The sequence below is a fragment of the Sander lucioperca genome, chromosome 14 (genome assembly GCF_008315115.2).
Source record: "Sander lucioperca isolate FBNREF2018 chromosome 14, SLUC_FBN_1.2, whole genome shotgun sequence".
NCBI lineage: Eukaryota > Metazoa > Chordata > Actinopteri > Perciformes > Percidae > Sander > Sander lucioperca.
In genome coordinates this window covers 19,214,926-19,228,169 of record NC_050186.1, presented here as the reverse complement: position 1 = coordinate 19,228,169, position 13,244 = coordinate 19,214,926, and the positions used below count along the sequence as shown (strand labels likewise).

At 41.9% G+C, this 13,244-nt stretch overlaps 1 protein-coding gene across 1 annotated transcript in view; it reads left to right on the top strand.

The window, feature by feature from the left end:
* Positions 1-13,244, top strand: part of nedd9 (neural precursor cell expressed, developmentally down-regulated 9) — a 31,067-nt gene that overhangs the window by 15,535 nt on the left and 2,288 nt on the right. The window contains exons 3-6 of the mRNA XM_031295809.2: positions 8,742-8,840; positions 9,860-9,985; positions 11,381-12,556; positions 13,039-13,128. Of these exons, the coding sequence (XP_031151669.1) occupies positions 8,742-8,840; positions 9,860-9,985; positions 11,381-12,556; positions 13,039-13,128 (1,491 nt within the window). The remainder of the gene's footprint in view (positions 1-8,741; positions 8,841-9,859; positions 9,986-11,380; positions 12,557-13,038; positions 13,129-13,244) is intronic.

The window sequence follows — 13,244 nt, the reverse complement described above, 5'->3', positions numbered from 1 at the left end:
GAGGCCAGAGAGATTGTGGGTCTGCGATGTGAAATGTGGACAGGGTGTGCCGAGCTTGATGCTTACCACAGAGTAGGGTAGTGTTTTTGTGCAGGGCTCCCATTTGGCTTTATATGTATATTGGCACACGGTGTGTAGCAGAGCAAGTCTAAGCCACAGAAGGGCACTGAATATGGGAACTTGTGGAAAAGCAAACAGCACATAGCTGTTTTTTGAATTTTGGTGGAGCCCAGCTGCCTTTTTTCTGTACTTAAATTACTAGTACAGTGCCTGTTGAAAATGTGCCTGTTTGGAACGGGCCGATTGCTTGGCCTGTGGTATTGATGCTTGTAGAATTCTTCAAAACCAAATTGTACCCCAAAATTACTTACAGAAGGACCCCAAACCAATATGCAACTCCACTGTATAGCCTACTACTGACTTACAGTGTATGTCTACATCAGAGGAAGACATTGTACTACTATGTTTACCTGACAGAGAACGTTGCAGATTCAGAATTTAATCACAAAATATCACAATGAAAACGTGGAGTAATCAGACATTTGCCTCATGGATATACGTATAGACATACACAGTTTATATATAATATGTATATTATAATACTTTTATCTCCCCTCATCCAATAAAGATAATCCTTTATTAGTCCCACAGTGGGGAAATTTGTCATTTTTCAGCAAAATGTGCAGTCTGCTTTAAAAAAGGTACCAGATAAACAAGAGTGAGCTCAGTGATCCTTCATTACAAATAGAAGTCATTGAAAGGTGTGTGCTTAAACACGAGGGAAGAATTTTCCTGTTTATTCAACCGCTTAACTAGTTTCAGCACCTCAGACCAGATCATCCCTCCAGGAGACAGATAATTATTATATGCTGGATGAGCTTTTGAAATCCCAATTTTTTTTAATATATTTTTTTTTAAACAAATCAGCTCCAGCCATCGAGCTAAGGTGTGCATTTTAGTAGGTAAATAGGCAGCAGGCGCCTAAGGCTTAGAGGATTTTGTGTGATTGACTGTGTGATAAAGTCAGTCAGAGCTAAGGGGCAGAGAGGAGAGACCTGCCAATCAACTTGCACACCGTCAACCAACACATCTAACAGGCCTCAAGGCTTACATGAGGAATGGTATTAAAAAGGCTTCAGTGATAACATGGAAAATTAAACCTGCTTCTAATGAGAGTGTGTATTGTGCTGTAATCATGCTATTGGAGAGATTAAATTAAGTCTTGGAGGTTTAACTTTCCCTCCGATCTGTGGTTATCAAAGTGGTGCAGTTTTCAGCGGTTGTTCCTGCTTTTTAACTAGAAAGATTTTGACTGTGTCAGTGTATTGCATGAGTTCGGACAAGGCTCTGTTATTTTCCAGTGACGTATCTGCCTGTTGGACACAAGCAACATCAGTCCGTGGCCACAGTTAGTTCTGTTAAAGCCAAACATCAATATCTGTAGTGAAAGGTTTATGAAGTGGAAGTTGAAGGAGTTATTTTGGGCATTCAGGGTTCAAAAAGTCCCCTTTTTTGCATAGACAATGTTAATTTTGCCTAGCAAGGCTTGGATGGACATATAACTGGTTAAATCATCTGTACAAATGATACATGAGGCAGTAATTTAGCTCTTTGGTAAAAAGTCAAAGATAAAAACATAAGGAGACATATTAACCGTTTGCATTTACTGCTAACAGCGAGCAGAAGCTAACAATTATGTTTTGTAGGAAACTGATGATACATTGACCAGTTTCTGTTGACTTTTAAATTCTGGATCAATTAACAACTATTTCTTTGAAGTAATATCTATCCATGAATGAGCGCCAACACAAGTTAGTATACGATTAACCAAGATACCATGCTTAAGTTTCTCAAACATTTTTGGCTGTCCAGCTGTCTTTTTTTCCTGACATTTTACTTTTTCAAACTCTTCTAAGCCAAGTTGACCTCAACACATCTCTCTTTTAATTAAAGTTAATGAAAAAGTATTGTTTTTTTTGGGAACAAATGCAATCCTCTCTAATCCCAACGAAAACATCTGGGACATAAAGCATGGGATGTCTGAGAAGAGTTGTGCTACTTATTCAATTTTGGTGAAGTTTACAACTGTGGTGATTTGTTTTGCAATGACAAAGCTTTTGCAATTTGTTGTAGCTTCTCCGCCATAGCAGCATCGGCTAAGATTCAGTAATTGGTTTGACCAAACTAATGGACAAAAAGCTAGAATAAATAAAGCTGATGGCCATAATACAAAATATATAGTAAAGAAAGAATTATCCAAAAGACTAGAGTGGCTCCTTCCACTTTGAAACTCTAAGTAATACTGCCTCACACTATTTGTGGAGATAATTTGTGTTGACATGAAATCCAAACCCTGACCTTTGCTCCTCAAAACTCAGTCTTGTTTACTACTGCTAGTCTTTGTGCAGCAGTATTAATGACTTAGGTAGCAGAGCGTTGACTCACGCTGCATGCAGTGTAAATGGGCCAAGAGCCGATGGAGCTGAAGGGAAAACAACCATTTTCTTGTTGTCAAGTGACACTCACTTGTTTCCCAAATTACTACGGAGACTAATGCAGGCTTCCGAGACTAATAATCCCCTCTCATGTTACTCTAAAGCCTCCCGCAGAGAACGGTTTCTGCATGTCCTTCACCATGTGTGTAGTCATGCATGTATGCGCTCTCCTCGGGTTTGCATGCGAACCCCGCAGTGCAAATCCAGATTGGCGACTGGTTGTTTTCTCTTCATGTGGTGTGGGGCTCTGGTATATAAAGGCACACTGAGGTTTTGGTGCTCTCTGGCTCTTTGGCTGTTTGGTTTGATGCTGCAGCCTTGTCCTTGGGTGACCCTCCTGGGAGGGTGAGCTGCCCCCCCCCCCAATCCTTCGAGGCCTCTGAGCTGGGACCGTGTGGGACAGATGCCTGGAGCTCTCAGCCACACAAAGAGCCTCCACACATGGACAAGCTTTGTACCGTCTTTTATCAATCTGCTCTTAAAGGCCTGTTTTTCATCTCAGTCTGCTGCTCTTGATTTCCTCTTTCTTCTTCAGCTCTGAAAGGTGTGTCTGTTTCATGCCGTCAGTTTCTCCTCAGTTTCCTCTAACTCGGGCACTGAGGTCACAGTGTTCAAAGATGGGTTGGGTTCAGAGTTCAAAGATCTCTGCCGAGCTTCTTATCTACTCCTACCAGACGGCCTTTTCATTCCTCACTTCCTGACTTCATGAGGTCTGCTCCTTGTATGGGCCTTTCCTCCATTCACTGTGTCATACCCATAGATCCAATCTGCTCATTGGTGCTATAAAGAGGTAGGGGTGCAACAAAAGGATTAATAAACTCCCACACAACTCAAGGAAGTGCTCCGATAGCCGTTTATGGGATGTTAGGGTGTGCCATCTACCTTGATAAAAGTCCCCTTTTGGAAGTAACCAGGTTATGTGAAATGAATGGCTTCTTTGTTTGCCTGGGACATATTTTCTTGGCCTAATCATGCGCATGACAATCTCAGCACCAGATAAGTGAGTTATTTCTTCCTGGAGCAAGCCAGCTCCTTCAGACGCCCGTCTGCTCGCCATTGTCGCAGTTGTGATAAATCGCTGGCCCATGAGGTTTGACCGGAGGGGGCGAGGTCATAAATCAGTTGTACCAAAAGTGATCTGCTCTGCTGCAATGTGTGCATTCTGAAATGACTTTCTCCCCTTGGATCTTTTAAAGGAGAGAATGGGATGAAGTAGCAGAAGAGGGAGCTTTGCTGAAAGTTATTTTTTGGCCATAGAGATGGCAACTACTTAAGTTTACATTTAAATTGCCATTTTTAATCCAACCAACTGTCATAAACCAAAAGAGATTCAGTTTCACATCATAGAAGACAAAGAAAATCCGTAAATATTCAAATTTAAAAGCCAAAGCAAGTGGATTTTTGGCCTGTTTGGTCGGTCCACCACTTTAATCCAGACTGAATTATCTCAACAACTAATGGATGGATTGCCATGAAATTTGGTTCAGACATCCATGCTGTACGTTAGTGCTTATTAGCAAATGTTAGCATGCTAACATGCCAAACTAAGATGGTAAACATTACGTTTGGATGGCAGCAAGCATTCTGATATGAGTAAGTACAGCCTCACAGAGCTGCTAGCATGGCTGTAGACTCAGTGTTGTTCTCTACTGGTTTATGCTTTCATTTATTACATTTATGCTTTCATTAATTACATTTCTCATTTCACATTATCCTCTTATTTTTTAGGACTGTCTCATGATATTTTCTTAGAAAGTAAACACCCAAATGTCAGACACATCTTTCAACATTAGTTCTTTTCAGATAATCATGCCACCGGATTAAGAAGCTGCTTTGATCAGAGAGGATGAACGATTATCCTTTTTAGTGCTAAAATCAGTGTTCTCTTTTTAATGCTCCTCATTAATCCCAGTCTGTTTGGGTTTAGCCACTTGGACGTGTTACGGAGACAGCTGAAAGCCTCACAGGATTCACGAGTTAATTACCTGCATTAATTAGTTTGGCACTTTAATAGGCTGGTGCAGGAACATTATCAAGCAGCTCTGGTCCACAACACTGCGAGAGACATCGTTGTACTGTGATTCAGCAAAGCAGAGAAGGGCAGGTTACTACAGAGCAGAAACACACCCTACATTTAGGAGATGCAGTCATTTACAAAATACCACTGTTACCTAATATACTGTAGGAGTGATATCACTGTTAGATTGGTGCCCTTGAAAGGCATTCATTCAAAAGGTTAACCTGTGCTGACAGAGCTAAAGGTAGAAACCGGCTGGAGGTTGACTGTCAGCATCCAGATAGATGGATAAGAGCACAAAAAAGTAGATGAAGAGATGTGAATATGGAGATGGATGGATGAAATTAAATAAAGTGCCACTTTGACTGCAATGTCATTATTGTCACCTTCTTTTATAAGCTGACCTTTGGTGAAAAGCCTCGTTAGGCTTGTTGATTTGTGTCAGCGGGCACATAAGCAGGGGGAAGTGGTCGGTTGCGGGTGTATGTAACCAATGAAAAGGTGTGACATGATGAATTACTTTTAAACACACACAAGGTGCCAACTCACCCTTAGACAATATTGCAGAAATGAACAATGCCAGGGCTGAAAACAATGACATAACGTTTTATACTCAAACCTTTCAGTGACAACTTGAGGCCTGAGTGGAAGCATCTGCTATTGGTATGGTGTATTTCTCCACTTATTTCTGTTTTTTTTCTAAGTGGGTTTTATGTCTTATTTTAATATGGCAAATGCAGGCAAAACCACCTATAAACTGTCAAACCGATGATCAGAGCTATGAAGTTGTACTTGTATTGCACCTTTCGACAAGTGCTTTACATAAAAAAGGCATGGACAAGATAAAAGGAAACTCAACGCACTATAAAAAGAAATAAATAGGATTTAAAAATAAAAGATAAATTGATTTAAAATAGAATGGACGTTTGTTGCACATATGCGGTGCATAAAAACAACAATGCTGCTTCTTCAAGTTTAGTTTTGACTTTGACACTCAGTCTGGAGGGAAATGTATTTTGTCATTTAACCATTCAGAGCTTTATTAGCGAATAGAAGTATTTCAAAATCAATTATTTGACACACAGGAATCCTAAACTAAATGTTTTCAATGCAACGCACTGCCCATCAGTATGTAAAATCGAGAGTGCCTATAACAAACTCATGAGGTAGTTGTTGACGTTATGACGACGCCTTTTAAATGACTCTGAAGTAAAGCTTCAAGGTCCTACCTGCCAAAACCTGAGCCTGCCAGGATGCTAAGTAAACACGGTATTGCTGAATGAGCCATGAGTCACTCACCAGAATAACGTAGGAGCGTTAACAAGGCATCTATTTGGCTCCTCAGGGCGCTAGTTTAAACCTGATCCCTCTTTAGTTTGCTCTGCCTCCTCCATGAAGGAATCCTAAGAGTCTATCACCTGAGTGGGAACAAATGTTTGCTTAGTCGCCCAGGCTCTTCATGATGTCATCGCTCTCTGAAAAGGGCTGCCATCGCCACTGCCATGCAAGTGCCAACCTCATTGGATGCGGTAAATATTTACCCACCAGCAATTATAGCTGCGCCGAGCGGCCTCAGAGCAACAGCCTGCTGCGTAAACAGAGGGCGGAGATGGGAAAATAAATGAGCAGTGTGCATCTGGCAGCGGCTGCGAGGAGCCACTGATGGGACAAGTGCTACTCAAAGCAGTGACATGTACCTGTGGAAAAGGTCACCGAGGTCTTTGGCAGACACCTAGCTGCCATCTGCAATGTGACAGCTGAGTCCAGACATCCCCCTTACCATCAGCACACAGGCTCAACCCGCAGGGACAGCAGCCGGGCTAAAGTGACCTTTTACCAAGCATCATTTAGTGAACCGCTGGCTTTCTATCTGCTGTGTCTTACATGCTCTGGTTTTCACAGCCTTTTAAAAAAATATATAAACACATTTTATGTAGCAAACAATGAAAATAAAATATGTACAAGTTGGTAACACAGCTCTCAAGCCTTGCAAATAAAACTAGAGAAACTAAGGTACTTAAAAGTAATTATAAGTTATCCAGATTGCAGAAATTTGCGTCACAATTGAGTCATAACTCAGTCAAATCTGAAAACGCAGACATACACATATTTTTTTATTCCGTGTGACTTACACTCTCCGGGGATATCATTAGCTCATTAGTTTAAAATATCGATATAGGACGCTTGTTATAAGCTCAAGCTACTTTAATTAACTGACTCAATGGTAACATGATACTTCCTCTTTCCAACCCCTAAAGCCCCTAAAATATGGAAATTGTAGTTCCAAAAACATGGCGCGTGATTATCCTCCAAATCAAAGTAAGACAGTTACAAAATCCATTTTTTCCTGTTGCACTGTCACACTTTTGATAGTAATAAGGGTTAGAAGGGCACAGTTTTCCCCAATAATGAACGTGGTCATAGTGCTATACAGCCAGATGCTACATCCATGAACATATGACAATAACTTGGTGTCTATCACTGCACTGTATGCACTATAAAGTAGATAAAACATATTTTTTCCAGTTTTAACAGCCTGAAGTGTGCGAGCAACAGTGCGTGAGAAGAGCCCAATGCAGCGAGGCTATTTATTCCTCCGCTGGTTTATTTCAGACATGTTTTAAAGCCAACGGTGTACCTTTCAGCTCTGACCCCACAGGCCCTGTTGGGATGATGTATGCACGGACAGGAATGCCAACAATGAAGACCTTAAATCACCACGGCTTTGTTCAGATTGGAGTTATGAGAACCATATGGACTACTGTTAGTCAGACTCCAGCTCAGATGAATGGCATTCCTTTCCATACTAGGCGACGTACTTTCATTTTCCGTTCCCCTCACTTTCCACCTCTGTTACCTTTTTTCATAAATCTCTTTTGCAAACCCCCCCACCCTTCTCCTCCTCTCCATCGCTGCTGCTGCTTCCTCAGAAACATTAATCCTGTTCTGAGCTGGCTGAGGCTGCAGCTCCTACTACTCACGCTCAGATAAATGTACGAGAAATTGTATTAGGATATTAACTTGGCTACACGGCGGGTCATGAGTGGATACTGGGATTTAAGTCTTCACCTCTCCGGAGACTCTCCCTTCTGCCAGGAATCCATGAGTATAGTTCCTATTTCGGAGTCCTATTAATGAACCCAGTGTGGCTATGGTGGTGCGTGGGGGCAGAAGAGGAGCACTGGGCTCAGGGAAGGACATTCCTAGCATTTCTCTGTCTGTCTGACGCAGCAAGGAGGTCTGCTTTTAGTGGGACGATGGCGCTGGGGGAGGGGGTGGAAAAACTGGGATTAGGAGGTGTGGAGGGACTGATGAGTCACTGACGGGAAAAGAGGGAAAATGTGGTAAAGAAAAATTACACGGGCAAAAATGTCATGGGCAGTATGTGTTTGTTTTCGGGGTTTTTTCCAAGCAGTAATCACCCCATTATTCTAAAGCCCGTCGCACCACAATGTTAATATTTCAAAGGTGTGTTAAATCCTACAGTACAAATGCCAGGGTTGTTCATCAATACCAATGAACCAATGATTACTTCACCAGGTCTGAACGCTCACAATCCAGCCAGTACTACGATAAAACTCTCTTCTCATATCCCCCTTTTAAATCATAAAACAATTCAGATGAAGTCCTTGCCTGGGTTTAAAGTCATTCACTGTTTTTTTACAAAGTGCTGCTGAAGTTTTACTTTTGCTCATTTTATCGCTCAACTGAACCACATTTAGTTTTATGTTTTCTTTAGTTTTTATTAGTTTAACTGCAGGATTGTGAGATTCTTTTTGTTCCCTTGGTGGGAATATAAGCCACCAGTTTTAAGTTCCGTATTCACAGTGAACTCTTGCTCTTTATATTGTGCCAGGATTCGCTGCTTTATATCGTTGTAAATTGAATAGTTTTGGCTTTTGGACTGTTGGTCGGACAAAACGAGACTTAAAGACTTCACTTTGGGCTCTGAGAAATTGTGATGGGCATTTTGTGGCATTTTCTGTCATTTTATTGACAAAACCAGTAATCAGTCACTTGAAAAAAGAATCAATAATGAAGATTATTGTCGGTTAGAGCCCTGTTTAAGTTTTGTTATTTTTGCCCCGTGTCCAAAAGTCTGAGAGCTGGGTGGCAGGAGGATTGTGTTGTAATTTGTCTTGAGCACTGCTGTGCCCCAGGTGGGTTTTTTTTTTTTTTAAGTCAGCAGTTCTGATTGTTTGTTTCTCCCCCCTGCTGTGATCGGACAGGTGGTGACCCCGACCAGAGTGGGACAGTCCTACACCTTCAGCCCAGGCCAGCACAACCAGCAGGACCTCTATGATGTCCCACCCAGTAGATCACAGGGGGTACGTGTATCTTGTTTCCACAGCATGTACAGTTTACCCGTATGACCTATTCTGCCTACTTATACATCTGATATTAAAGTCTAATGTAAGTCTAATAATGCAGTTACCCACCAGTGTACATTCTGATGAGTTCAAAAGGGCATTTTGGGTGAATATTACTATATTACTATATATATATATATATATATATATATATATATATATATATATATATATATATATATACTTAACAAAATCCTAAAGAATTTAATTATAATTGTAAAACAAAAAGTAAAATGATAAAATAAAATTTTAAACTGCCTATAAAATCAGTCTGCAATATCCGCAATATCCGTTTTTTATACCAATGTTTTTCCAGTGTTTAAACACATTTTGATTTTAATTTAATTATTATTTAACTAATGCCTATTTAAGGTTCACTGTGGGGGATTACATAACACAAAACATATTTTAAAGTTTCAAAAATAATCCAAATTACATTCCTACCAAACAGAAATTAATGGAAGGCAATGGTAGGAAAAATGCATCCCAAAATGTCAATGTGTATATCATGCAAATACACTGGTTTGGTTCTTTACTTTGTGAAAGCTTAAATGGATCCTGTGTTTTTCATCAAATCAGTTATAGTTTTGATGATAAAATAAATTCAAACAAATAAAAATGTCGGTAGTCGACACAGCAGGAATAGTTTGAGGCGAATGCAGCAGGAGGTTTGTATTTGTCACTTCTTTGATCTTCAGCATGTTCAGCGTTTTAATCGGCCACATATCCTGTTCTCTGCAGTGACCTTATTTTCTCAGAAAGGATCCTCGACAGTGGTTTTGTCTTGCCATCTTTTTTTTAGCTGATAAACCCTGCAGTTTTATGGCATGTTGCATTATTTAAAGCAAAACAAGTGGAGCTTCTAGAAAATAAAAGGCTGTAATTTACTTTAACCAAATAAAAAGCAATGTGCTCAGAACCCATACCATACATAAACCCTTATTTGGTGTTTATTTTATTTTCTGTTCATGTTTCAGGTGTACGATATTCCACCTGGTCAGATGTTTCCTGGTGCCAGAAACCAAGGAGTTTATGATGTTCCTCCGTCTCAAATGGACCTCAGGATACAAGGCGTTTACGACATACCTCCCTCTTCACAAGGGGTAAGAGAACATTTCAGCAACTGGTACATCTTCCACCATGATGATTAGTCAGACACTGCGTTTATTTCAGTCAAATAAAGTTAGATTTAAGGAAGTGGTGGCTGCTTAAGTTATTTATTGATACAGTTCCTAGTATTTCTCTTAATTGTCTGCAATAAATGAATAATACGTCAAATGTCATATTTAAGACATTCTTGCGGCGGCACTAAATGAAAGCTTTGCCTGCCAGGAGAGTTAAACCAGAAACTTCATGAGTAGTTCTGTGTCTGAACTCAAAAAAGTCAAGGACATAACTCTTCTCTTTCCAAACCCTCTAAGATTTCATCAGACTTCTAGACCCGAGCAGGCAGAGAGCCATCAGTTTGTTTGTAATAACCTGAAATATGCTGGGACCTGTTATTTGCGTCGTTCTTAATCACAGTTTTGGGTAGGCTTGTCTAGCTGTAAAGAGTGCATTTCAAGGCTGATGGAAATCACTTTTTTATTCACCCACTGTGCTCCCATCATGCTCTGTGCCATAAACGTCACACTCTCTGCTCAGTCAAGTTAGTGGGAGGTTAAAGCTTTATGTTACTCTGCATTAGAGGAAGGGATCAGAGCAAGAAACTATGAGGTTTTAAATGTGGTATTTACAGATAGCCAGAAGGTCTTTCACTTCCTCAATGTCTAACTGCAGTACAAACTGTATCCGGTGAAAACCCACCGACATTCAGTGTGTTTACAGTAGACTTCTTCCAGCAAGCTGATTTCTTAAAAAAACATTTCCTGATCGAAATAAGGGTGTGAAGAAACCCGATTTCCCCAGGTAGATTTTCTCCTGGACAATGATGGTGTGGGTTTCTATCTTATTGCTTTCTACAAGTAAAAGACTGAGAAAGTAACAGCACAGAGACTGAATGACAGGAGAGATTATAACATGGAGTGGAGTGATGCCTCCTTGTATTTAAAATAATTAAATCCAAAGTCAGACTAAAAAGTTGCCTCTAGAAGTCTAAATAAGTCATGAATATTTCACGATTTATGAAATTCAGACACAATCATGCTATGAGAAATAGCTCTGCTCTGTCTGTGGCTTGTCTCTTTTACAGTCTACAGTTAAAAATTAGAAAGCCATGGTTTCAATATAATGTCAGGGGGCTGATGGGTTCTCTTGATGAATGACTAGAAGAAACTTGAGTTGTGTTTTAGAAAGGGAACCTTTAGTGTGGCTGATTTTAATTGTAAAGCCTGGGACAGAAGTAATGTTCATGTCAACACCATTTTTTTATGTCTTATAAGTCCATGTGGGCTGGGCACTTGTATGTGCATAACACAATAAATAAAACAAATGGTGATTGTGCTCCATGATTTTGAATTTGTACTGGATGTAAAACTAATGATTGTCCTCTCCTGCAGGTCTACTCGGTGCCTCCCTGCAGGACCAACCCCGCCCTGCAGGAGGGAAACTACGACTTCCCGCAGCCTCTCAAGCACAAGCAGGAAGGAATCTACGACGTACCGCCACCTGCCCTCACCAAACCCACACAGAGTCCCCAGTCGCATTATGATTTCCCTCCTAGCGTGGAGCCTCCTGCTCATCACCAACACCCAAATACCAACAGCAACGAAGGCATTTATGACGTGCCTCCACCCGCCCTTCATTTAGGGGCAGGGTCCCAGAGGGACATATATGACATCCCCCGGGGCATGCAGCCCTCCCAGCACAGACCCTCGCCCACCGACAGAGACGGAAGCAAAGGCATATACGACATCCCCGCTCAGGATGCTCGTGCAGTAGCAGACGTGCCAGACGGTGTGAACCGCCTGTCGATCTCCAGCACCGGCAGCACACGCAGCAGCATGTCCACCTCCTCATCCTCCACGGGCTCCAGCTCTGAGGGCCGCCTGGCTCTGGATGTGGACGCTGCTGTGCAGAGGTTGTACCGCCTGCAGCAGGCCGTGGAGGCCTCAGTCGGGGCTTTACAGTCTATGGCAGCTTCCCCTCACTGGAGGACTTTCCCCTTCATGGAGCGGCATGCTAATGACATCCGCACAGTGCTAGACAGGGTCCGGGCTGCCCTGGGGGACTTTGTTGTGTTTGGTAGAGGGGCTGCAGCGAACGCCACAGCTCTATCAGACTCCAGCCTGCACGGTAAGCTGAGACGGCAGCTGGGACGCCTGGAGGACTCGCAACAGATCCTCCTGCAGATCTACCAAGTTCTGGAGAACTGCAACTGGGCTCTGAACGCCCTAGCGTCCACTGGCAAGCACCACAACAAGAGCGATGACCTGGATCGCTTCGTCATGGTTTCCAGGACGGTTCCCGATGACACCAAGCAGCTGGCGTCCACTATAGGCAGCAGTGCTGAGCTGCTGTTCAGGCGGACGCACATGAACGGGTCTCTCTCTACCGGGAGCACACCTGATGAGAACATGATCCACCCGCTCACCTCCCCCTCCTCTGATAACGACAACTACGGAGGCCAGACCAAACCCTTCCCCGTGCCCTCCAGCCAAGACAAAGACAACATGAACAACAGCGAGAAGTGTGTGAAAAGCTGGATGGAGGACTACGATTATGTACATCTGCAGGTAAATCCTCCGAGTTTGAAGTGTTTTGTTTAAAAATGAGAACATTTTGTGCCGTCAAGCAAGCAAGTGTTGCTTTTAGCCCATTGATTCTCAAAGTCCCATTACTCAAATGGAAATCCTGGACTATTTTGTGACTTGACCCGTCACTTCAGCGGTGAGTGGCAATTTCCGGAACCCAAGTATTGTGAGATGCCTCAGTCAGCTCATCTCTTTATTTTACCCATGGTCCATTTGGGGCATTTTTGTTAACCAAAATGTCCTTTTTTATACTAAAACTAGAATATACTGTAAATATAGCCTTTATACCGAAGATATGATGTCCTGCGATTTTCAATCCTTCTGTTTAAGTCTCATTCCCTTATATTCTTTATGTCCACTGACTTTATATTTGTCTAATTCATGAAGGATGTATTGAAAGGTCAAACCCGGGCTGTGTGAGTACCTTTGAATGCCTCTTCTCATCTACTCCGCTTCCTCCACAGGGCAAAGAAGACTTTGAACGTCAGCAGAAGGAGCTGTTGGACAAAGAAGACATTATCAAGCAGAGTCAAGTCCAGCTGGGCCAGGAACAGGTGAGCCTCTCGCTTTTTTTTTCAGACATAGCATTTTCCGATTAAGACATGTTGGGTATCCCGGTATTATTCGGGTTTTAGAGGCATTCTTTGGACATGTATACAGCGCATTCGGA